Raw genomic sequence first — 27426 nt, 5'->3', positions numbered from 1 at the left:
ATAATTTAGAAGTATGCTAATATTAGGCGTAAATATAGAGAAATAATCTCACACTGCTACTGAAGGGCAAAGGGCAGGGTTATGTATTTTTAAGCACACACTTATACCTGACCCAGGGAATTCCCTACTCTGTATCCACTCTAAGGAAACACTCACATGTGCACAAGGGGGCATGGTTATGAACAGTGTGATTTACAGAAGGAAAATATTGGGGAAAACCTAAGGGCTTATTAATGGGGAAGTGGATAAATCAACTACAGGATGTCTAAATTATGGAATAGTATGTCACAGTTAATTTTTAAAATGAAGTAATGTATGGGCCAACATGAAAAAAAACTCAAATGTGTTATTGGGTTAAAAATAAGTTATGGAACTATAAATACAAATTATTTATATTTACATTTATATTTAATTATATATTTATTTATATTATTAATTATATATTATAATATGTTATAATATATTAATTATATATAATAATATACTATATTATTAATTATTTATATTATTTTATTTAATTATTTATATATTTACTTATATTTATAGTTAATATTACATATTATACCTTTCACAGTAGAGAAAATGAAACTATTTCTACCTATATGTAAACACAAATGCATGTCAATACTTAGAAAAAATGTCTGGAAGGATTCATACCAAATTGATAATGGTGGTTACCTCTTGGGAAGGAACAAAGATTGGGTGTGAGAGCCAAGGAGACTTCAGATATAGATGTAGTAGTTGAATTTTTATAAGAGAATAATTTCATGTGTTATTACTATAATTTTTAAAATATTTAAGTCAAATGTTATCACCTAAGAAATTCTATTTGATGCATTTTTCCCTTACAGGAAAGAACTAGAAATGAATCAGATGAGTTCAAAGGTGGAGAAGGAGAAAGGCCTGGTGGCTCAGCTTCAGAACATGGTTAAAGAGCTTCAGGTAATCATTTCTCATGTAGCTATATGTAGATTCATGGGTAATAATTGGTACTTTAATGACAAATGCTTTGCCAAGGTACCCATACTCCGAGGCAACCATGGACAGAAGCAGAAAAGAGCAGTGGTTAAGAAGGAAGACTGCCACATTCCACAGATAAGTGACTTGGAAAAATTACCTCTTAAGCTTAGATTTTCTTACCATAATAAAAACACGTAATTTGTCGAATATTTGTGGTGAACCAAACATTGTGCTAAAATCCTAGATACGTATTTTTTTCAGTTATTAATCTTCCTGACAGCCTTTGAGCTAATATTATTAAATACAACAGTACATTTAAGTGGTAAGCATAGTGCTTGATCTGTGGTAAGCATTCAGTGTTAGCAATTTAATTTTTTATGATGATTAGTCTTTGTGATTAGAAAACAATTCTATTTCTGTGCTGAAAATCTGTTTTTTACCTACTCGTAGTCTCAAAACATTATTTGGTAATGGGATGCTATTTATAAGTTTTAGACCATGTGGCTGTTTTACACTATTTGACCATGTTATAAAATAATATAAGTATGAATGGATATATACACATACACACATATATGTAACTCCTCACATATGCTGTATGCATATACATCTGTATGATAGATGTTTTTCCTTTGGAGCTAAATATTTATCTCAGTAATGTAACCATTACTCAAAATAATTTTGAGCCTCTTTCTGATAATTATTTTCCGAGACATTTTAAACCAAATAAGAAAAACAGTCTCACTGATTTATAGGCATGATTTCAAACACAATATTAATCTCCAAGCGATTATCTATCATATTCACCAGGCTTGTCTTCAAATGATACTTGACTTTATCCAAAATGAAAAGACTCAAAAATTTCAATTTATCCAAAAGACAAATTCTCTTACCTTCATGATTTAAAAAAAATGCTTTAGGGGTGCCTGGGTGGCTCAGTCGGTTAAGTGTCCAACTTTGGCTCAGGTCATGATCTCCTGGTTTGTGGGTTCAAGCCCCGCGTCAGGCTCTGTGCTGTCAGTTCAGAGCCTGGAGTTTGCTTTGGATTCTGTCTCCCTCTCTCCTTGCCCCTCCCCCACTCATGCTCTGTCTCTCAAAAAATGAATAAACATTAAAACAATTTTTTTTTAATGCTCTAAAGATTATTTCTGAAGAAATGTTCTAGAAATGTTTGTTTTAATGATAGTATTGTTTGGGACAAAGGTATTGGATCCCAGAATAACTAGTTGGAAGGGGATCACGTTTACTTGGATGTGGAAATCACAAATTTTTTAGCGCCTTCTCTGTCCCAACTCATCTACAGATCTGGTAGCCTACATATTGGCATGATCTAGAAATCGGCATCCTCGAAGCCATGGTACTCTAATTTAAAGGAAAGGAAACATGCTCTAAACTAGATACTATCCTTTTTCACTCCCGTCCTAACCTATGCCTAATTATTTAAGGTAATGTTATTGAACATCAGTGGCTTTCCTGTGCTGTACTATAATGATGCTATCAAGATTTGTAGAGCTATTTGCCCTCACACTACAAGAGTTTGGGGCTCTGAGAGTTCTTGTCACTAATTACCTTTATCTAATAATTCTGCCTCTAATGGTATCAGATTACTACTCAGCGTAGCACTCCCCATTCCTCCACCCATTTTAATTCGTTACTTCGGATCTCCTGGTGCTTGAAATCACCTGCAGACCAAGAAACCAAGTAACCAAGTTTGGCAGAACTGTGTGTGAAATTAAATTGATGCTGTTTCTTATGAGTAAGTTGCTTGAACTCAGATATTTTTTGATTCATCAGATATTTGCCCAAGATCCCAATAATTGAGATTGGTAAATGAATCCCAGATGCGTGAGGTATTGTGTATAAAATTCATCATGTTAGTTTTTATTAAGCTCTTGAAATTTTTTTTTTCTTGTTCTATGAAAGGTGTTTCCTCTTCTTTTGGAAAGTCCTCTTTACTGTAGTTTCTCCTCCACGTATAGAATTTAATGAAGTTGCTCATCAACAAGGGCTGGGAGATCTGGAGGAAGGGCACATTTGAACTCTGGTCTTTGTAGTGATTTGGGGAAAATCATTTAATTTCTATGTATTAAAACCAAAGGTATTACATGACTTTTCTTAGTTTTGATACAGTTTTAAAAAATACAGTAAAGCTCTTGAATATAAAATATGCTACAAGTGCTTAGTAAAAGCCAAAATTATTTATTGCTGCAGAATCAGATACAGGATTTGAAAAGGGAACTGGAAACTGAAAGGACCACTCGAGCCAAGATGGAGAGGGAGAGAGCTGACCTCACACAAGAACTGGAAGACTTGAATGAAAGGCTGGAGGAGGCAGGAGGCACCCGTTTGGCTCAGCTAGACATAATGAAGAAACAGGAAACAAAATTCCAGAAGCTTCGCCAAGACATGGAAAAGGCCACACTGCACTTTGAGGCAACTTCTGCCTCTTTGAAGAAGAGACATGCAGACAGCTTGTCTGAGCTCCAGGGCCGGCTAGAAAATCTACAACAGGTCAAGCAGAAATTGGAAAAAGACAAGAGTGACTTACAGCTAGAAGTGGGTGACCTCCTGACCAATGTTGAGCAGATGACCAGAGCTAAGGTAAGCATCCTCGTCTACCTTATGGACTTCAGGACATGGAAGTAGGTAGGGGAGGCAAAGGAAAAGAAAAATAAACTGGATTGGTGACTTGAGATATTTGCTAACGGAGGCTGTATTTCTTTACATTGACTAGATCAGGCTTAAGCTCAGTGCGCGTTGTTAAGGTCACATGGCTATTACCTGACTGTAGCCTGACAGTAGCTTCTGGTTTAATTGGAGTTCCAGGCCATGTTTCTTGTGGGTCTTTCTGATGATGACATAAGTAAGTAGGCTAGAAAGTGAAGCCACTAGCTATGTGAGTCGTGTGTCTCTCTTGAAGAATGGCTTTGTGTTGGGAGCACACCTCGGGGGTGGCTCAGATACTCTTGGGTCTGTCTTGATGAATGGTGGACGCAAAGAACTTTGCTAAGGGGAGAGACTTTTTTCTCCTTCATGTTCTCTGGGATCTCTTTAACCAGCCAGCATGAGAAGGAAGTTTCACCATGTATTCTTTCTTCACCTAGACCACTAATCCATATAGTATAAGCTCTCATATCAAATGACTAGTATCAGATCACAGGTAATGGCCATCCTATCTTCTGGTAGTTGAGAGGGGGCTTAGTTTAGGTTAAGCAGAACAAATAGAGGCCCCCCTCATTTTACCAAGCTTTGCTTTATTGTGCTTCACAGATATTGTGGCTTTTACAATTGAAGGTTTGTGGCAACCCTGAGGAAGTCTATCGGTGCCATTGATGCAACAGCATATGTTCACTCCATGCCTCTGTGGCACGGTTTAGTAATTCTCACAACATTTAAAACTTTTTCATTATTATCATATTTATTATGGTGATCCGTGATCAGTCATCTGTGATGTGACTATTATAATTATTTGGGAGTGCCAAGAACCATGCCCATATAAGACAGCAGATTTACTTGATAAGTGTGTGTGTTCTGACTGTTCCACCAACTGGCTATTCTCCTATCTCTCTCCCCCTCTCCTTAGGCCTCTCTATTCCCTGAAACACAACAATATTGAAATTAGGCCAATTAATAACCTACAATGCCTTCTAAGTGTTCAAGTGATGGGAAGAGTTGTACATCTCTCACTTTAAATCAAAAGCTAGAAATGATTAAGCTTAGTGAGGAAGGCATGTTGGAAGCCAAGACTGGCTGAGAGCTAGCTAGGCCTCTTGTGCTAAATGGCTAGCCAAGTTGTGAATGCACAGGAAAGATTCTTGAAGGAAATTAAAAGTGCTACTTCAGTGAGCACATGAATTATAAGCAAGTGAAACAGCCTTATTGCTGATAATGGAGAAAGTTTGAGTGGTCTGGATAAGAGATCAAGCCAACTACAGCATTGCCTTAAGCCAAAGCCTAATCCAGAGCAAAAGCCTAACTCTCTTTAATTCTGTGAAGGCTGAGAGAGGTGAGGAAGCTGCAGGACATGTCTGAAACTAGCAGAGATTGGTTCATGATGTTTAAGGAAAGAAGCAGTCCCTATAAAAAGTGCAAGGTGAAACAGCAAGTGCTGGTGTAGAAACTGCAGCAAATTTACTAGCAGATCTAGCTAAGATACTTCATGAAGGTGGCTACACTAAATACAGATTTTCAATGTAGACAATCTTCTGTTGGAAGAAGATTCCATCTAGGACTTTCATAACTAGGGAGGAGAAGGCAATGCCTGGCTTCAAAGGACAGGCTAACTCCTGTTAGGAGCTAAAATTGAAGCCAGTGCCCACTTACCATTGTGAAAACCCTAGGGCCCTTAAGAATCATGCTAAATGTACTTTGCCTGTGCTTTAGAAATGGAACAACAAAGTCTGGATGACGACACGTATTTAAAGTCCACTGTTGAGATCTGCTCAGAAAAGAAGATTCCTTTCAAAGTAGTACTACTCGTTGACAATGCACCTGCTCACTGAAAAACTCTGATGAAATTATACAAGAAGATTCATGTTGTCTTCATGCCTGCTAACACAACATTCATCCTACAGCCCATGGATCAAAGAGTCATTTTGACTTTCAAATCTCATGATTTAAGAAATACATTTTGTAGGTCTATAGCTGCCACAGATAGTGATTCTTCTGGTGGGTCTGGGCAAAGTATATTGAAAACCTTCTGCAAAGCATTCGCCACTCTAGATTCAAAACATTCATGATTCACAGGAAGAGGCCAAACATTAGCAGGAGTTTCGAAGAAGTTGGTTCCAATCCTTCCGGATAACTTTGAAAGGTTCAAGGTTCCACTGGAGGAAGTAACTGAAGATGTGGTAGAAAAAGCAAGAGAACTGGAATTAGAAGTGGAGCCTGAAGATGCACCTGAATTGCTGCAATCTCATGATACAACTTTAACAGATGAGGAGTTGCTTCCTATGGATGAGCAAAGAAAGTGGTTTCTTGAGATGGAACCTACTCCTGGTGAAGATGCTGTGAAGGTTATTGAAATGACAACAAAGGATTTAGAATATGATGTAAACTTAGTTGATCAAGCAGCAGCAGGGTTTGAGAGGATTGACTCCAATTCTGAAGGAGGTTCTGTGGGTAAAATGCTATCGAGCAGCATCACAAGCTACACAGAAATCATTTATGAAAGGAAGAGTCAAATGATGTGTCAAAACCATTGTTGTCTTATTCTCAGAAATTGCCACAGCCACCCTAGCCTTCAGCAACTAGCAGCCTGGTCAGTCAGCAGCCATCAACGTTGAGGCCAAGACCCTCCGCCAACAAAAAGATTATGACTCATTGAAAGCTTCGATGATGGTTAGCATTTTTTAACAATAAAGTATTTTAAATTATGGCATACACATTGCTCTTTTAAAGACATAATGCTAATGTGCAGTTAATAGACTACAGTATAGGGTAAATATAACTTTTGTGTGCACTGGGAAACCAAAAACTTCACTGACTCACTTTATTGTGATACTACCTTTATTGCACTTGTCTGGAACTGACTCCACAACATCTCCAAGGTATGACTATAGCCAGTGTCACATTCTCCTTGTGAGCAGAATTTGGGAAGTTATCTGGGAAAGAGACAAACCAACAATAAAGCTCAACTTTCATGGACCATGGCCAGAAAAATGCAGCATTTCTTCAGAGATACTGAGTGACTCCTAAAATATTTAGCCTTAATTCCCTTTAAAAAACCACATTGGGTAGAAAGAAACACAAACATCCTGCTTTTCCTTCTCTTTCTCTCCACTCTTCCTGCCAATTATCTTAGAATATAAATCTAGTAAGGATTTAAGTCCTCTCTCCTCTATCTCATCTGTATTCTGCCTTTTATATGGACTCATCTTTCAGCAATGAAAGCATGCGTTCTCCATGCCCTGTAGGCTTCATTTGCTTTCCTCAGCCCAAATGAGACTCTAGAAGTCCTTACTCTTTATAATTTTCTCTGCCTCTTGTTTATCCTCAGGAATTCTTCTGTTTCTGCATATCTTAGTAGGAAGTCATAGTCATAAAACTGTTGATAGGTTCACCATAAATCCATACTAATTAGGTATGAATTTCATACTTTCCAATTTCCTCTAGAATTTCATTGCTGCTCAGAAGTTCTTTATTCTTCTAATTCACCTTCTGTTTTATTTTAAACAAAATCCTCCCTCAGATTCAAACCCTGACTTTCTAAATCCTTTTCAATAAATGGTAAGACCTAACTGATAAAATCAAGACCATTCAGTATAACTTCTCTCTTCACCTTATATTTTTCTTACACTCATCCATTTCTTTCCTTCTTGTCCCAAAGAATAAAATATTTTTCCACATAACCATTACTCACCCATTGCAAAACAAACCAAAATAAAAAAGACTTTTCCTCAGACACTAGGAGAAGGAAAGCAAGGTCTATCTATATCTGCCTTAATCTGTCTCCTTGACCAAAGAGTATTGTTCTATTTATCTATTGCTGTATAACAAATCATCCCTAAACCTTGTAGCTTGAAATAGCAATTTATTATCATCTCCCTTGGTTCTGGGGTTGACTGGCTTAGCTCAGGTGGCAGTTGAGACTGGAGTCATCTGAAGGTTTATTCATTCCCATGTCTGGCTCCTGAGCTGGGACAACCAGAACAGCTGGAGGCTAGATGGAAATCTCTCTCACCATGTGCCTAGTTTGGGTTTCCTCACAGCATGGCAGCCACAGAGGACTTGGACTTCTTACAAGGCAATTTAGGGAACAAAAGCAAGTATTACAAGAGACCAAGGCAGAAGCTGCAACAATTCTTGTGAGGCAGACTTACAATGCAGTGGAGTGATTCAGTTATAAGTCACAGGTAGGGGTCTACACAAAGGTATGAATACCAGAGGGTATGGCTCACTGGGGAGTCATCTTTGGAAACTAGTACCCACCACCCACTAGCACTCACTACCTCCTCACTCCTATAACTCCCTCAGTGTCTTTTCTTTCCCCTACATTACTTAAAAGTATTCTCTTAAATTGTTTTTTCAAAGATCAGTAATGTCTTCCTTTACTCAGATTAGCATGTCTAAAACCAAGCTTATCACCTTCTTCTGAATCTAGTGTTTCTTCTGGACATTTCTGTCACTGACATCCTGTTTCTTCCCATCACCCAGGCTTAAAGCCTGTAATTGATTATGTGTTTCCTCCCTTGTTTTTTGCTTTCCAATCAATTCTTGCAGCAGGTCAATTCTTCACTGTCTTACAGTTTTCCATTCCATACCCACACACAGGTAGGACTTTCATTACCTTTTAACTGACTATTAATGTGGTTTCCTAAATTATTGTTATTTTTTTGCTTCTAGTTTTTCTTTTCTTAATCTATCCCATATAGTATCCATATGAATATTTCTAGACATGGCTTTATAGAGTCATGTCCCTGCTTAACAGTGAACTCCAAATTGCTGCTTTTCAAGGTACCCTATGGCCTGTGATCTGACCCAATCTGCCCTGCCAATTTTAGATTCCATTACTGCTTCATGGACCTTCCATTTCAGCCAAGCTAACATGCTTGCCTTTCACCAAATATCTTTTCCCACCAATGTGCCTTTTCCAAACTAAGCCCTCTCCCTGGAATGCTCAAGTTCAACTTCCCATATTAAAACTTTATCTGTTTCAGAATTACTATAGCACTTTTGGGATCCCTCTTGTATTGCTGCATTATATAGTCTTTTAACTTTGCTTAAATAGAAAGCATCTCTAGGGCAGAAACTAGGTCTTATTTTACTCATGTTTACTACATGATATGCATAACCTGTATACTCAAGTACTAGCATTAACTTTTATATATGCCTTTTGGGAATTCTGTGGCACACAGATTCAGTGACTATCCAAGGTCATACAATTATGGCAGAGATGGGCCTTGACTCCAAATTCTGTTTATGTTGGTGTGTGGCCACATTGTGCTGCTACCTTAAATATTTCCTGGTGGGATAAATTGATTATGTTCATTCTCATAGGCATATATATTATACTGAAATTTTTCTTGAACTGTTTATTTCATCTTTTTCTGAATTATAATGCCAGGAATGCCAATACTCAGTGGTACAGTGGAAACTGAAGCATTTTCAAAAAGCATATTATGCTGACAGAGAAGCCCAGGGAAATTTAGAAGTTATAGTCAATCTCACAATTATCTTGATTATTTTGAATTCCCATTGGTTCCTGCATTTCTGGGAGACAGCATTTTTAGGCAGCATTTTAAGAATCAGCTGTAAGATGAATGTACATTATTCCATTAACCTTTTCTTTCCTAGTATCAAAATTAATGCCTATATTTATGCATTCTTTTGAAGGTACAACCATTTGAATGATATACCCTGTAAAGACTACCTTTAGATAAATAATTTCATTGTCTTTTGCAGATCCTGCTTATAAAAATACATTGTAAGTAGAAAACGCTATGCCAATGGTTAACATGGCCCATCAATACCTACCATTTGAAGCTATGCCTCAGAGCGCATGCCTTTTCTGTCTGCCCAGGTGGCTGCATGCTCTGCAGATATGCACAGCCCAGCTGGGCTTTACTACACAGGAGCCTCTTAAAAACTGGGGATTCTCTGGCTCCTTTGCTAGCCATTTCCACACACCATTGACTAAGTTGTCTTATAGAGCTCTGTGTTCTTTCACCCTCAGCAAACAGATGCATAGCATAGAATATTCAGGGCCATAAACAGAAGTGCTATTTCTCACACCTGGATGTCTTCTTCCTGGCCCAGTTAATGGGTCATTTATTATTGGAGACAACATAAAATAAAGATGGTTTACATAGTTACCATATTTTTATCCTGTTTCCTCTGGCACTCAGGACTCATGACAATATGAGCCAACTGGATGTCAATGTAACATTCCCTTTGTTATTACTACTTCATATAACAGATACTTAGGAGTCTAGTTTTGGCTTTTTTTTTTTTTTTTTTTTTTTTTTTTTTTTTTTTTGCCTCTGTACAGGCAGTTATCAGTTCAAATCTTAACTCTAATACTCACTAGCTCTGTGAATTTGGACCAGATGTTTAGCCTTTCTGATTCTGTCTTCTCATTTATAGAAAAGAGTCAATCTGAACTTTTAAGGGATATTTTGTTGAAAAAAATCAGTGTGCCAACTTTGTAAAATTGCTTTTAGGAGTGAGAGCAAACCTATTCAACATATGAAATATAAGTAGACATTTCCGACCATCTGAAGACTGTTACATTTATCAATACTACAGCCTTTTTAAAGTAGTAAGTGGAGAGTATGGATAACTGAATGTGCCTGACACTTAACATCAGTGCTCTATCCTACATGATGCTGATGGCATTGTATGAGAAGCTGGTCATTGAATCTCTGCCAAGTTTGGCTGCATACTCACCAGCAAGCCTGGGTGTGCTATGGAACATCTTTGAGCTTGAACTACATGACATTCCTTATAAGCCTCCAAATGGGCATGCACCTGATTTGGCTCTTCACTGGTTTCCTAATCAGTGGATAATATCTTCACCAAGCTAAAAAATAAATTTGGGGGTTGGGGATTATAAGGAAAGCTTGAATGTGACCTCTAAGTAAACTTCAGTGGGCATGTTGGCCAGTCTCTCACTAAGGCAGTAATTTGATTGTCTTAGACATATGTTAAGTACCTATTTTGTGTCCAGCACCATACACTGCCTTGGGAATATAAGAAGATGTAATCTAGTAGTTTTTCACTGGGGGTTTAGAATAGTCACTAGTGTAAGCTTGAAGAGAGCAATCTTCACACAGAGTTGGCTCTAGCTGGAGGTCTCCAAGGTTTTTGTAGATTCAGGAGTTTCCCAGAGGACTAAACCTGACATCTTAAAAATGTTCCTCATCTTTGGCCATTGCTACATCATACAAATTATGTTAATATTCAGAATATTAGGCTTACCACCAGATTTCACATGTATCACCATTTTCTTGGAATGCCATTGGTGTGATCCCTTCTTTGTTGTCTTAATTCTTCCTTTTCCATAAAACTCATTGTAAAAACAAAGATCCCATGGGACTGTTGTATTGAATGAGACTTAATACATGTAAAGAGCAAAACACAAAAACAGCTACCTATGGAACTATGGATCTCTAGAACCACCAATGTCCTTTCTGACCATATTAATAGCAAGGATGCAAATTACAGCTAGGTAAAGTGACACAACCATTATACATCTGACAGTTCTTGGTCCTATTTTAGAATCTTGAGTCTCAAAGTCCTATCATTTCCTTTCAGAGTGTGGCAAAAATCTGATGGTTAGGTTGGTTATTTAAACAGGTGGAGGTACAACGGCCAAATGGCATATCCCTTTCTCCAAGCATAAGATACCCATTCTGAGAAGCTGGAGTTTAGAATTGAGTGTTAACCCAACAGGGTTACCTTGAGCCTTCAGCCTTAGTGATCCAGAGGGTGCGGTTGCTTTGACAGTTCAAACTTCCATTAAGCCATTGCAGCTCAGATCTACCTACTTTCTCCTCTACTGCTTAGTCAGCGCTTTGGATTTCTTTCCTGCTTCCCCTGTTCCCTCCCTCTCCTTTGCATGTTCCCAGTTGTTTATTGAACTTCTTGTATGTACTACGTACTATTCTAGGCACTTGGGGGGGGGCTATCTGTGATCCAACAGAATCTCTATTCTCATGAATCCTATTCTAGTGGGAGAGAAAGATAGTTAAATATATAACATAATGTCAGAAAGTGGCTGTGTACTTCATCAGTGTTTGGTATGTTTCCTTCTCCAAAAGAGCAAAGAATTCTAGAGAGGGTCCCAATACCCAGGGAACTGGGTTTCTCCATGACACCTACAGCCTAAGAAGTTTGGGCTCCTTAAAGTACCAGACCTTAAGTTTACTGTGTGTGATGAAATTAGAAGATACAGTTTTCCAAATGTTAGCTGTGGTCTTCAGAGCAGAAGAGAGCACAAGGGTCCCAGGAACCATCCTTTCCCTTTCTTATGCAGCTAATTCAGCAGGAACTCCATGAGCTATGTTCAACTCTTCATTCTCAACCCTAGGCTAACTCTGAGAAGCTCTGTAGTCTGTATGAAGAGCGCTTGAATGAAGCAAATGTGAAACTAGATGAAGTGAGTCAGTTGGCAAATGACCTAAAAGCACAGAAGACAAAGCTACGGAGTGAGAATGGTAAGTAAATGTGCTGCTTCATTTGTGAGCCAGCCTCGGTGCCAGCAGCCTGGTGGAGGGACTCCTGAGATGATGAATCAGTTACTGAAACTGAGTGAGTATTTAAAGATTCTAGGGGAGGAATGCAGTCTCTGGGTTAACCTTGTCCACGGACATGCTCTTGTCTGGTAAAGGTCCCCCACCCCCCCCACCCCCCCCACCCCCGCCCCATGCTGCTTTGGGAGGCTCCACCCAGCTCTCCTTCAGGAAGGAGAAAAGCACTACGCAGTTGGAGGAAGCAACTGTCAAGATCAAAAGATGACAGGGGCTGTCCACACAGCCTGTAAGGCATGACTTTTTATAGTGTCAACCTCATTGAAACAGACATTTTTTCTAATTTTCAATAATAAACCCATACTTTTTTTTATACTTAGTAAAAGTTATAGTCTATGCAATAGCCTACAAAGGCCACATAATTGGACCCCTCATTATCTCTCTGACCTCTTCTACTACTTTCCCTTTCTCTCATTCTGCCTTGGCTGAGTTTTTAACACACCAGGCACACTCGCGTCCTAGGGTCTTGCTCTAGCCTCTTCCTCTGCCCAGAATACTCTGTTAATTCTCCAGAGACTCGAAGATGAAGGTTAATCAAACAGATATCTGGGGACGTCAGGATAGGCCTTGTTGAGAAGGCAACATTTGAGTGCTCTCAACCACTCTCTGCTTCTTTTTTTAGAGTATTTAATACCTTCAAACAAACGACATACTTGACATGATAAATGTGCTTATTTGTCTGTCTCCATCTGTGAGAATGTAAGCTTCATGTAAGCTTTGTTTTATTCACTGATATATGTCAGTCATCTAGAATAATGCCTGCCACTTATTGGTGCTGCACAAACACCTGATAAATAAAAAGTAGAAAAATGTACCAAGGTTTGCTCTGTACTTTCAGCTACTATTGATAGTTTTTTGTGTTTCATGGTTTTTTCCCCCCAATCTTTTACATTGTGGCAATTTTTTTTGTTTATTTTTCTTTTTTTCAATTTTCACAAGGTTTTTTTTTTGTATCTTTCATACTTAGTCATTTATAATGGCTACTTCTAACCCATCAAGTAGAGGGACTATAGTTTACTTAACCTTGCCTCGGAACTTGACTTGTTTCTCTGCTGTGAACAGCATGTGACTAGCTGTTTCTCTGTAATTAGAATTATTTTTAGGAATATATTTCCAGAGTTCAAATTCCTAGGTCAATGAAAACAAACAATATTCTTGCCCAGAGGCACATACTTAACAAAAAGAATAAAGACCATTTGGACTGTATCACATCCTTCTGCTAGTGGACACCTGTTTCTAGATAGTAAATCTAGAATTAAAGCTAAATTATAATGGGCTGGCAAAACTATAAACCTAGAAGCCCAGAAGATAGTGTTTTTGGTTCTAGCAGGGACACTGACTAGGATTCTTATAGTGGGAGCAGGGTATATGACACTTAGCCTTGTTATAAAATCCCCACGTTGCTCTCTGCTATTTAGGACATAGTCTGTGGACTCTACAGTCCAGTGACAAGACTGGAGAATACTTATATGTCTGGCCTAAATGATGTGCTGTATAAAATTGTTGTGATAGGCACTGCCTACCTCCCCCTAGGTTATTGGCATTAATTTTCTACTCAATTTTTTGATGAGGAAATTACTAGGTAAGTGAGTGGAGTGAAAGTGGGTGTGAAGCGATAATTCGGCTCAGGATGAAGGACCTTTTTTTTCCTTCCTTTAATTCTTATTTTCACCTTTTGGCTTTGTGTGAATTAAATTTTAAGTACATACCTATCCAAACCTCCTTTCCCCTCACTGGGTCTATGCTCTAGATTTTTTGTTGCTTTTTTGCCATTACCCACTAGTCTCATGCCCTGCCCTGTCAACATATCAAACTCCGCTTTTAAAGCCAGTCAGTGGTAAATGTGATCAATTAAGCCATGTGAAGTGGGTACGTGTTCTATAAGATACGTGATATATTAGTCTCAACCCCCTAGTGGATTGGCATTTCTTCAGGCTCCTTTTCAATATGATGTTGTCACCCAGAGATTTTCAGTTTGGTCCACAGAACACCAGCAATCATCAAGACCCTTGAAGGGGGCTTATGAGGTTAAAATGATTGCTTTTTTTTTTAGTTCTTTTGACATTTATATTGATGCTGCAAAAGCAGTGACAATTAAAACTACTTGAGCTTCATCAAGACACTCATCAAGACAGTGGTACCGCACTGTACTATTAATCATTATATTCAGTGATACATACAGTTGTTTTGGGGGGGAGTCAGTTTTAGGTAAGAATGTCCTTAATAAAGCAATAAAAATCAATCTTATTACATCCTGACCCCAAGTATATATCTTTTTAATATTCTCTCTGATAACAAAAGAAGTATGCTTAAAGCACTTCCATTTTGTTTTTTTTAAAGAAGTTTTAAAAATTTTAATTCCAGTACAGTTAACATAGTGTTATGTTAGTTTCAGCTGTATAATACAGTGATTGAACAATTCTATACATTTCTCAGCGCTCCTCACAATGTGTGCTCTGAATTCCCTTCACCTTGTTCACCCATCACCGCCTTACCCCTCTGCAGTATGATGTGTGATTAAGTTCTGTGTCGAGCTAGCAGGTGTTTCCAGGGAGTATCTTATTTCTTTGAAAGGACAAACTATGTTCTGACTTAGATATTTGGCAGATATTTTCTCAAAAATGAACAAAGTGAGCCTGTCACTTCAAAGAAAACAACTGATATTATTTGTTGCCAATAATAAAATTGGAGTCGTAGGCAAAAATCAGATTCTGAAAGCCTGTATGTGCCATCATGAGCTTGATGCTCTCAATTCTCAAAGACTTTTCTGATGAGATCACTAGTGATGTTAACAAACATGCTGTTTTAAATATTGTATAAGGGGATATGTGTCAACATTTTGAAGATCTGCATAATTCAGTGAACACATATTTTTCAAATCACCACTGCATGATGTTATACAATCATGTGTGGGTGAAAGATCCATTCAAAGTTTAAAATGGACTCATAAAGTTTAATGTAACAGAGTAACACATTGCAACTAATCCTTGAGAAATTTCTATTTGTTGAGTTTTGGTGTTGTATCAAATAATAGTCACAATTATCTGAAAAGACAATGAAAAATTTTTTTAAAAATGAAAAGACTGAAGACTGTAAAATACATCTCCCTTCTCCATCTCCCTTTTCCAGGCTGGATTTTCTTCATATACTTCAATAAAACCCGTGTATTACAATAGATTGACTTCAGAGACAAATATGAAAATCTAGTTTTTATTAAGGCAGATATTTTTAAAAATGTAAAATAATGTCATTTTTATCACTAACTTTTCTGTGGTTTTGGAAAACCACAGAAAAAAATTTTTTTTCTTTAAAAAATTGTTGTTTATGTTAACATATTAACACATCACTAAGATTTTTATTATTATTTGAAAATGAATTAATACATATTTAAGTTTTTTTCTTTTTCAAATACACCAACTATTAAAAATAAAATCCATGTGGGGCGCCTGGGTGGCTTGGTCGGTTGAGTGTCCGACTTCGGCTCAGGTCATGATCTCACAGTCCGTGAGTTCGAGCCCCGCGTCGGGCTCTGTGCTGACAGCTCAGAGCCTGGAGCCTGTTTCAGATTCTGTGTCTCCCTCTCTCTGTGACCCTCCCCCGTTCATGCTCTGTCTCTCTCTGTCTCAAAAATAAATAAAAACATTTAAAAAAAGATTTAAAAATAAAATCCATGTAAACAAAATCTCTTTGGGGCACCTAATAAATTCTAAGCATACAGAGTGTTCCTGAGACCAAAAAGGTTGAGAACTGCTACTTTAGCCCAAATAGATGCTTCCTTAGGATGCTGAGAAGTTTAGAACTTGTTTATAGCAAGAGATATGGGGGTCATAAATATTTGGGGCTTTTAGTGTTATACTAATGACACTATGGGAGCAACTGCCTCTGCCCATGATTGGCTCAGCATCTGGTACTGTTGCTAATCACCAAGGCATTTCTGTCTTATCATCAGTCTGTCTATCAGAGAGGGTAGACTACAGTATAATGGAATCCCACCCCCCCCCCCCCACCGTGGTCATAGCCTCTACTATTTAATGACTATTTCTAATATTTATTTAGCAATTAGTCTACAAAACACATTCATACTCATTTAATTTCCATTAACAATTTTTTATTGTCCTCATTTTAGAAGTGAGGCAAAGAAGTTGTAATTATCTAGAAATTATATAGCCAGAAATTGGTAGTGCCACATGAAATGAACAAGGGAGCATAGCCTAAAAGAATGTGTTCTTCAGGGTTAAAAGCTTAATTTGAATCTACCTTCACCAACTACTGTCTGTGCATGTCTGTGTCTCCATCATATTCAAGTAAGTCTCCCTGGTTTCCCTTCTGTAATGTGGGTAATAAAGTACCGAAATAATCAAGGAGTTATGAGAATTTAACTAGATAGTAGTACCTACTGCATAGAAGATTCTCAACATATGGTAGCTAATATTACCTGTTATTGACTCAGACTCACTGCTAAAAATCAGTTCTTTATCAGGGCTCTTTTGTGAGTCCTGGAATGGAACATTGCTATGGTGCTGCTGATAACCGAACTCTCAGACCTTTTTAAGTATTATAAATATGTTGTAGGAGTCATTGTGGTTGCCCTTCAAGTGAACGAGTTAAGTGAGGAGACAGTGGATGAGGAGGAAGGCCATGATTAACTTACTTTGTGAAATCTTTCTATAGGAGAGCTCCTAAGGAGGCTGGAAGAAAAGGAGGCTCTGATAAACCAACTTTCCAGGGAGAAGAGCAGCCTCACTCGACAGATAGAAGAACTAAAAGGGCAACTGGAAGAGGAGTCCAAAGTAATGCATCTATTATTTCTCACCAGTAGCTTGACTGTATGTGTAAAAAAATACTAGCGCTTGATGGGGCAGTTTCAATATCTTCCCATACAAAAGAAGAGAGGAAAGTGCCTCAGAAGTTGTGGGAAAAAGAACATGGTGGACCTTGTATGTGCTGGGAAGGGCCTTGATCACTGAAGGATCTTCCTCAGTGATTCAAATTACTTGTCTAGTTTGTCAGATTTAGAGCAAGCAAACTGTGTATTTCCATTTTGCATTATTACTTGAACAGTAAGTCAGCAAGGCTCTTTATGGATCTTCGATTCTGAATTGCACCAAGAGGTTAAATTAAATAAAGGACCAGAATGAAATAAATGAGGCTGACTTACTTCAATATTACTTTTAAGTTGTCAATAAATTATACATAGTGGTCATTTCTTCCTAAGAGGATATATAATGTTGCTAGCAGGTGACCCCAGTGAAAGTGGCTCTTTAAGGTGAAAGCCTATGAGAGAGAAATTCTTTGAGCTCTGGTTATTTCAAGTTAATTCTTCATTCATATTCAAGGCACCTTGTTGCTAACACCCCAAAGTGCCTCGCTTATTAGTAATCTCACTACAAAGGCATCTACTCTGAGGTGAAGGTCATTGAGACTATAGACTTCTATTCTTAAATATTTTATTTTATTCCCTCCACTCTCCTTGTTTTATATATTATATACACATTTTTATTTTTTATATGTTTGTTTATTTTGAGAGAGAGAGAGAGAGAGAGAGCGCACACAGGCTCAGGTGAGTGAGTGGGGGAGGGGCAGAGAGGGAGAGAGAGAATCCCAAGCAGGCTCCATGTCATCAGTGCAGAGCCCAACGCAGGGTTCGAACTCATGAACCATGAGATCATAACCTGACCCCAAATCAAGAGTTGGTTGCTTAACCTACTGAGCCACCCAGACGCCCTAATATTATATGTACATTTTTAAATGATCACCATGGTTTGTACATCAGACATTCTGCTAGATACTTCACTCGTGTTATTTCAATCTTCATGTAAGTCCTATGAAACCGGTAGACTTATATCTTTTTATATGAAAAAACCAAGGTTCTGAGAAGAAAAATAACATGCCCAAGGTCATACAGCTAGTAGTAGACAGTAAAGGAATTGACGCAGGTAGTGAGGTGATTTAATTTATATTTTGGAAGATCTCTGGCTGACTTCCCAGTGGCTTCCAGCTGGCCTATGAGGCCCCTTTGCATTGGTTCCAGCTTCCTCCTGTGACCTCGCGTCATACATCTGCTTCTCTCATTTCCTCCCCTCCAGCCACCCAGGCTGCCTCTCTGCCTCTTAAACAAACCACCATTATTCCTGCCGTAGGACTTTCTTAGCTGCTGTTTCCACTGCGTACAGGTCCATCCTCAAGGGCTTTGGGCAATGATGAGAATAAGCCAAACATTCTACATTGTGTCACTCTGTTTTAGTTTCTTTCTGCTGTCAGCATTTTTTTAAAAAATTAACTTGTTTATATGTTTGTTTTGTGTATCCACTCACTCCTTTATGGTTCCATAGGGGAAAGACTTTGTCTGCATCTCACTCACTTCTGTAAACACTAATATCTTGAACAGGTGCTCAATAAATATATAAGAGGTAGGCAATTTAAAGCCAATTTTATTGGATTTCAAAACCTCTGTCCTTCTCAGGGTCGATGTGTATTGTTGCTCCTCCTTCCCTTCCCTCTGGCTGAGGCTGCCTTTAACTAAGCCTTTGCTCTCAGAGCTGCTTCCACCTGAGAAGATGCTTTCTTTCTAATGTGCAGAGGACCCATGAGGACTGGCAGGGACTCCATTAGACTAGGTTCTTTCCACTCGACTAGATTATCTCTTGGGAATGATGCCTCTAGGTTAACTAGACCACTATATAAATGGCAGAAATTTTCACTAAACTGAGTTCTGCTGTCCAAAAAGTATGGTAGCCACTACAGCACTACTGGTGGCTATCTAAATTAAAATTTACATTAATTAAAATTAAAATTCAGTTTTGACCACACATTGTACTAAGCGCATTTTGAGTGCTTAATAGCCACATGTGGCTATGGTTACCATATTGGATGGTACACATATAAAGTGTTTTCATCACTAAGAAAGTTCTATTGGAGGGGCACCTGGGTGACTCCATCAGTTGAATGTCTGACCCTTGATGTTGGCTCAGGTCATGATCCCAGGGTTGTGGGATTGAGCCCCACGTGGAGCTCCATGGAGCCTGCATGAGATTCTCTCCCTCTCTCCGTCTTCCCCTCTCCTCCACTCACTCTCTCTCTTTCTATTTAAGATTTTTTAAAAAAAGTTCCATTGGATAGTGCTGTTTTAAAATGATGAGATAGTTTTCAGAGATTTACATGTGAAATAAAAGATTTTGTTTTTTCATTAGTGAACATAAAGCTGGACCAAATCTCAGTGATCCTTTTTAGTCCAAATAACATCTGAACCTTATATAGGGCTAAATATAAATCTTATTGCCTAGATGGTAGGGAATATTCTTACTACCTTTGCCTCCCCCACTATTTCCTGAACTCCAGGGCTGCCTATTGCTGAAGCCCACATAGTCAGGCAGGCATTTCCCTAAATAGAACTCTCTTCCCTGTTATACCGGCAGCAATTAGGTACTCTATCCTTTCTTGTCCCCAATTCTTTCCCTGGTATTATCTTACTAGGTTCAGGTTCAGCTTGCATTTGTGACAGGTTGTTATTAACCTTATCTAAAAAAAAAAAAAAATGATGTCACCTCCAAGCGTTTCGTTGTTAATGGTAGTGATGCCTTTTCTTTTCTTTCTTTTTTTTTTTTTAACGTGTGTTGTGTCCTTTAAGTCACAGAGTGCCCTGGCCCAGGCCCTGCAGTCAGCCAAGCATGACCGTGACCTTCTCCAAGAGCAATACGAGGAAGAACAAGAGGCCAAGGCTGAGCTGCTCCGGGCTCTATCCAAAGGCAATGCCGAAATGGTGCAGTGGAGGATGAAGTATGCAGATGACACCACTCAGAGAACTGAAGACTTGGAGGAAGCCAAGTGAGTAGAGCCAGGTGCACCTGAACCTGGAGGCAGTTACACAGCGGGGGATGGGGGTAGTGACTGTGTCTTAAAGACCTCATGTGTGCACTTAACAACTCCTTACCAAGTGTGTGAATAAGCCCGAGACCGGAGCTGAAAGAGCCACTGCTGGCAAGAAACACGTGCTCCAGTGAGGCTACAAACTAAAAATTATAATAAAAAGTAGGAAAGACTATAAAGAGATCCTGGTGAAAGAAAGGAGGCCCTTTCTAGGGCCCAAGGCAAGTCTTCATAGAAGATGTGACTTTGAGCTATGGTTTGAAAATGGGCTAGCACTTGAAATCCTAGACTTCATTTGGAACATCAAAATAATCGAGTCCGTGTGTATACACGTCTCCATACATTCAAGTCATTATGTCTCTGGTCTACAACCTGTAGACTACAAAGTGGTCTGTGAAGATGGACAGGGATGGCTGGAAACATATCAGGATCTGTCGTCATGCCTTAAGGGACAAACGTTTCTTTGAAGAGAAATCACCCTCAGACCACCTCTAAGGTTAGAATGTCGGTTTTATAGCCAACACTACATAAAGGTGTTAGAAGTCCTTCTCAGAAACTACGGGAGCTTGGGGTCTAGATGAATCAAGACTTGGTACCGGGGTGTAGAACTGAAACATTTTGCTCAGAGGTCAAAGGACCGTGTAAATTTGAGAGAAAGTGTCAAACCAACCCCAGCTTTATAGTCATTAAAGGTTTACTCAAAAGAATGTGTCTCTGGCTTGGTAGCTTAGCAAAAATTCAGAGCAGATCATTACAGTTCTCTTTAGTTTCAACCAAAAATATTGTTTTTCAGTTCTTTACCTAAATATTTGAGAGACGTGGCTGGGCACTTGCTTAACAGTCGCCGTGTCCTGTCCCTAAAGGGGTATCAAGTAATCTGTCTCTGAAGCCACAGTAACTTAAAAAGGGCTTTGGGATGACAGGTACTAAAAATATCTGCCGTACATGTTTGAAAAACTCTGGACCACAGAAAAGTGGGGCTTTGAACTGAAATGGCTCCTCATACCTGAAATATGGCATTTGCTTCTAAAGTAAGATTTTTTTTTCTTCGGTGATGGAAAATTTCTGGTGCAAGTGCCTAGCAGTCACAGTGTTTGAAGGTTTTCTTGGGAGGGGCAGAAAAGAGGGAAAGTATATAGACCACATATAACCGTGTGATTTTGTTGAGCTAACAAATTGTTGTCCTGCAGCACATGACAACTAAAGAGAAATAACGGACAATGTGGTAATATCCGAATCCCTCTTCTGCTTTAAACTTAGTTGAATATCAAATAAATAAAACGTTGTCTATATTATGTTTTCTTTCTAAATCACCCCAGGGAGGCAGAGGTACAAAAAAACCCTCTGGGATTCCCCCCCCCTTTTTTTTAATTGGCAAGTTCAGGGTCCACCTGCTTTGATTTCCAGTCTTGTCTTCACAGCATGACTGCGTCTAGCTGAATCAAGCTCATCTGAGACCCAGTTGACTACTTCCAAATCCCACATTCCCTAAGGACAGGGATTTGGTTTCTTAATCTTCTACCTCTGCTTGCAGATTCTAGCGCTAAATACTAAGTAAGAACTTATGGTTGCAAGTTGAAGAACAAAGGGTAGTTGGTATGAAATGTGGACAATGTTATCAGTGAAATGAGGGTGACCAACTTGTCTATTTTGCCCCATGGGCTTGTGGGCTTGCCTGATTTTAGCACTGATAGCCCCACATCGCTGTGAAACCCCTTAGTATAGTTGGTCACCCAAAGTAAAATCCCTATTTTCTGGTACCAGTTGGGTATTTCTAAAGTAGTTACTATAAGATCCTTGTTTTAGATGGGTTAAAGCATCAGAATCTCCTTTTTCCTCCAGCTTTATTGAGATGTAATTGACATTCACGTATCTATATTGATATTGACATGCTGGTACGAACTCTAGTTTCATCTGGGCCCCAAACTCTTATATACTATTGAATATGTTTAAGGAATACAATGTGATGATTTCATATATGTACATATTGCAAAGTCTTTATCACAATGTGGTTAGTTAACACATCCCCTGCCCTATGTAATTACCATTCGTTGTCGTTATGGTGAGACCATTAAAGCTCTACTCTCACAGCAACTTTCAAGTATATAAGACAGAATTGTTAACTATGGTCACCATGCGATCCATCAGAATCTCCTCTTAATATTTAGGAAAAATGAAGCAAGGATGCTGAACACAGATTGGTTTTTGAAGGCTTCCACCCAAAAGGGGCTGTATGATCACATTGCTCTGATGGGCTAGTTGTGTGGCACATGTTCATTCCGGAGGGTCTTTTTCTGTTTAATAATAGTAGATCAGAAAGAGCTTTGGTATGCACAGTACCTTTCATCTAAGAAGTGTAATGAATGGGTAAGAATGGGGCTGCCAGTGTCCCTGCGGGAGATGTGAGCAAGAAAACACATTTCATCCATTAGAAAGTCTCAGAGCACTGCATTGTGGGGGTGGTGGAGGAAGCACTTTAATAAGCCACTCCGTCTCAGGGGAAGCTGGAGGGACAACAGTGGGGGCTAGAGTCCCTCCTGAGAGCAGTGGGACCTGTTAAGTGAGCATAACAATGGCATGGATTTGAGTATATAAATTTGAGCAGATAATCTGGGGTGGAGAAGAAATTCAGAGAAAAGACAGAACTTTGGCCTGTTTAGGAGCCATGTGATAAGAGGGAGAGAGAATGAGCAGGAGAGAACCAAAGAATGTTCGTTGGGAGCAATGTAGCAAGGAGATCTTTAAAGATTAGACGCACCTAAGAACTTTTTTTTTTAATGTTTATTTATTTATTTGAAAAAGAGAGAGAGAGAGCAGGGGAGGGGCAGAGAGAGAGAGAGAAAAAAAAAAAAATCCCAAGCAAACTCCGTATCAGCAGTGCAGAGCCAGACTCCGGGCTCGAACTCACAAACTGTGAGCTCATGACCTGAGCTGAAGTCAAGAGTCGGATGCTTAACCGACTGAGTCACCCAGGTGTCCCAATGTGCCTACAAACTTTCAACAACTGCTTACTGTTCGTGGGGTGTTCAGTACGATCTTCTTCTTTCTCCCATTTCTTAAGTCATCAGTAAAGTCTGTATTGCTTATAGGAGGTTTAGGGTAAGCAAATACTTCCAGGATTCAGAGATCCTGAGTTCCAAGACCAGGGTGACAAAGGGTAGGGGAAAATAAAGCACACATGTACACAGGAGCCAGAGGATCGTGGCCAGCCGACATCTGGGCTCTATGGGCACAAGGAAGTCATTTTCTGGCATGAGCTGCTTTTGCTTGGTACCATTAAGCCAACCTCAAGGGCCACCCTATTTTGTACTGAAGCACTGTTTTAATCCAGGACAAACCGGGTGAGCTCTCTGAGGGCTGAAGCTCACCTGCCATTTGTTTGGGTCTCCCCTTTGCAGGAAGAAGCTGGCAATTAGATTGCAGGAGGCGGCTGAAGCCGTGGGGGTAGCAAATGCCAGAAATGCCTCCCTGGAGAGGGCCAGGCACAGACTGCAGCTGGAGCTCGGGGACACCCTGTGGGACCTTGGGAAGGCCCGTTCCTCAGCAGCGGTACTGGACCGGAAGCAGCAGCACTTTGACAAGTGCTTTGATGACTGGAGGCAGAAGCAGGAGGAGTCACAGGCCGTGCTGGAGGCCTCTCAAGAGGAGGCCCGTGCCCTTAGCATGGAGCTCCTTAAGCTCAGGCACGCCTGCGAGGAGAGCACTGTGAGCCAGGAGACGCTTCAGAGGGTGAACAAGAATCTCCAAGGTACTCTGAGCTGGGCTTGGAGCCAGAGCAGGACAATGTCGTGTGGGGGTGCCCTGGCTTCCAGGGCAGGGCTGTCCTTCATGGTCAGAAGCCTCGGCATTGTCGTGGTCCCGCTCAGGTTTTCACTTTTCTATTTTTTTTTTTTAATTTTTTAATGTTTATTTATTTCTGAGACAGAGAGAGACACAGCATGAGTGGGAGAGGGGCAGAGAGAGAGGGGCACACAGAATCCGAAGCAGGCTCCAGGCTCTGAGCTGTCAGCACAGAGCCCGACGCGGGGCTCGAACTCACAAACTGTAAGATCATGACCTGAGCCAAAGTCGGTTGCTCAACCAACTGAGCTACCCAGGCACCCCTTCACTTTTCTACTTTTAATACTCTTTTTGGAAACCTTTTTAAAATTACAGTTGTTAGTTTTATTAAATTCTAAAAATAAGACCACTTTCTTTTATTTTTTAAAAATGTTTATTTGTTTTTGGGAGACAGGGACAGAGTGTGAGTGGGGGAGGGGCAGAGAGTGAGGAAGACACAGAATCCAAAGCAGGCTCCAGGCTCTGAGCTGTCAGCACAGGGCCCGATGTGGGGCTCGAACCCACAAACTGCGGGATCATGACCTGAGCCTAAGTCAGAGACTTAACTGACTGAGCCACTCAGGTGCCCTGAAAAAGGACTACTTTCTGACCTTAGCCCTAGGTTCCCTCTGTCAAGAAAGCCACCTTTAAGAATTTCTTTATCACCCATAGTCTTACCAAGATTTTCCATGCATATATTCATGTGCGTATTATTCAAATTATACAGTATTTGACACTGTTTCTTTTTTTTCCTTTTTTTTTTTTTTTTTTTTACATTTGTCAGTATATTTTCTAATTTAACAAATATTTCCATAGGCTACGCTATGTGCGGGGCTCTGTGGTGTATGTAACCATTCGTTATTTAATTCTCAAAACAGTCCTATGTGTTAGTTTCTTTGTCTGTAAAATGCAGATTATGTTAAATCGTGTAAGATTAAAAAATTGTCCAAATTCACAGTTGATCAAAAGCCGATCTGAGATTGGAGCCCAGCCAGCTTGACTGCAGCATATACACACTTAACGACCAGCTGTGCCACCTTCCACATGCCTTGTTATTCTCTTTGCATGTCTGTACAAGGAGACCTGCCACGTGATTGTTGATAGCTAGGTAGTGTTTTATAAGAAGGATGGTTAACGTTTTTTTAATGAGACCTTATTCAGCTTAGATATGATGTTTCACAATTATAAGTAATACTATACATGCTGCACATATATTTGTGGACATGTAATAATAATTCAGTAGGGGTGGATTCCTAGAAACAAAACTGCTGGGTTAAAGGAATGAACTTCTCAATTTTGAGATACTGCCAAGCAGCCCTTCAAAGAGGCGGCCAACTTACACCAGCACCATCAGTGATGTGCATTAAAACCCTGAGATGCCCTGGGAGCAAGTTCATTACTATTGGAGACATAAATGAATCCCGCCTCCCTGTTGGCCCACATAGTCCATGATGAGGTCACTGACTGGACATGTGGGAGGTGCTGGAACAGTGGTTAGGAATCTTTAGCAGCATCCAAACCACCTGGAGGACTTGTTAGAATGGTTGGCTGGGCCCTCCCCACAGAGTTTCTGATTCACTGGGTCTAGGGTGGGGTCTGAGAATTTGCATTTCTAACAAATTGCCAGTGAGGCAAGTGCTGCTGGTCTGGGGACCACACTTGGTCTGGGGTGGGGCTTGGGCAGAAGTCTTTTGCAAAAGCTCTCCAAGTGATTCTGAGGTATGATCAGAGTGGAGAGCCACTGCCCTTGAGTTTTCTTTTGGGAACCTCTCTTCTGGAGAGGGCTTATAAGAGAAGGATTTATTATGTAAGAATTGCCATCTAAAGGGTTTGGTTTTGTAACTTTAAAAAATTTTTTTGCGATGTTTATTTATTTTTTGAGAGAGAGAGAGAGAGAGCAAGAGCAGGGAAGGGGCAGAGAGAGAGAGGGAGACACAGAATCTGAAGCAGGCTCCAGGCTCTGAGCTGTCAGCACAGAGCCTGAAATGGGGCTCAAACCCACGAACTGTGAGATCATGACCTAAGCTGAGGTCCCGGTGCCCCTTGGTTTTGTGACTTTTCAAAACTCTTGTCACATCACATCACATCACATCACATCACAGCCAGGGATCTCAAAACCAGAGCAGCAGGCATGCTCTTGAGCTCCTCTTACCATCTCTGGACTGTGGGTCATTCCCAGAGCTACTTGGCCCTACTCCACACCTCTTAGTTACTAAAGGCTTCCTTTATGAAGATGCAGAAATGACAATAACAATATTGAGTGGGAGAGGTTTTGTCACTCCTGGATGCCTCCTTATTCTGTCAAAAGACTTGTGTTCACGAGAGACTAGACACAAACCTTCAAGTGCTTGACCTCCCTTGGATTCTTGGGTCTATCCGGGCTCCTATGTTGGCTTCTGGCAGGCAATGACCCAGCTTATGCTTCAAGTTCCCATCCTGGTATTGAGTGGCAGCGGACAAAATGGCAGCCACTGGTGTCTAGCGCTGAGCACTTACACTGGGTGTGTAAAGATTCAGGTCTGTGTCTTAGAGCACCACCAGGCAGAATCTGACATGGCTTTGACAAAAGGACCACCATGTGAAGTTACACAGGTTGTTCATGGTGCAATACTCTGAGAAGCACCATCGTCTCTAGTTGTAGTGGGCAACTTTCTGGCAGGTGGCAAAAGAATGTACTAAATAAAGAGTGACTTTTTCTGATTCAAACAAGGGTCCCATCTGTGCCAGTAGTGGCCTTGCCATCAAGCTTCCAAGGATGGCATGACTACGGTCCCAGGGAAACGGTCTGCTGTACCTGATATTATGGGTCTGAGACAGGTTTCATTCACTAACTTTGCCTTTCTTTCCTCTCCAGAAGAGATTTCTAACCTGACAAATCAGGTGAGGGAAGGAAAGAAAAACTTAAGTGAAATGGAGAAGGTCAAGAAACGGATTGAACAAGAGAAGACTGAAGTCCAGGTGGCACTGGAAGAAGCAGAGGTATTACCTCCAGGGAGCAAAGGCGGTTTGTGTCAATGTGACAAAACAGGAGACCTGCTTTCTAGTAATAATAGCAGCATCAACAACAAAATGACATTTCTTCTTCGAGTGTTAACTACTACCTGCTAGGGACTATGCCCAGTGCTAGATAGGCCTTATTTTATGCAATCACCCTAGCAAACTAGTGTCCGCATTTCACAAATGAAGGCATAGAGGCTCAGAGGGCAGGATAAGCAGCAGTGGGTGCAAATCTACCAATTGCAACGAAAAGAGCAACCATGTCTCTCTCATTCATCAATGTATCCTCAGTGCCTAGACCTTTACTGTTCAAAATGTGGCCCAAGGATCAGCTGCTTGGAGCTGTATTGCCCTGGAGCTTGTTAGAAATTCAGACTCCCAGCCTTCTCCCCAGATCTGTTGAATCAGAGTCTGCATTTTAACAAGATCCTGTAGTGTTCATATTTACACTAATATTTGAGAAGCACTGGCCTGGAACATTGGCTTGGTGTGTACTAGAGGTTCAACAAATATCTGTTGAATCTATTTATTCATT

At 40.0% G+C, this 27426-nt stretch overlaps 1 protein-coding gene across 1 annotated transcript in view; it reads left to right on the top strand.

Annotated features, from left to right (window-relative positions):
• The window catches only part of MYH15 (myosin heavy chain 15), a 151515-nt gene that overhangs the window by 76970 nt on the left and 47119 nt on the right, over window positions 1-27426 (top strand). The window contains exons 27-33 of the mRNA XM_007098585.3: window positions 852-942; window positions 3172-3561; window positions 11990-12116; window positions 16881-16999; window positions 19837-20033; window positions 23474-23823; window positions 26749-26873. Of these exons, the coding sequence (XP_007098647.2) occupies window positions 852-942; window positions 3172-3561; window positions 11990-12116; window positions 16881-16999; window positions 19837-20033; window positions 23474-23823; window positions 26749-26873 (1399 nt within the window). The remainder of the gene's footprint in view (window positions 1-851; window positions 943-3171; window positions 3562-11989; window positions 12117-16880; window positions 17000-19836; window positions 20034-23473; window positions 23824-26748; window positions 26874-27426) is intronic.

This window comes from Panthera tigris, chromosome C2 (genome assembly GCF_018350195.1).
Source record: "Panthera tigris isolate Pti1 chromosome C2, P.tigris_Pti1_mat1.1, whole genome shotgun sequence".
Classification (NCBI taxonomy): Eukaryota; Metazoa; Chordata; class Mammalia; order Carnivora; family Felidae; genus Panthera; species Panthera tigris.
The sequence above is the reverse complement of the archived record's forward strand: the minus strand, read 5'-3'. Positions and strand labels throughout refer to the sequence as shown.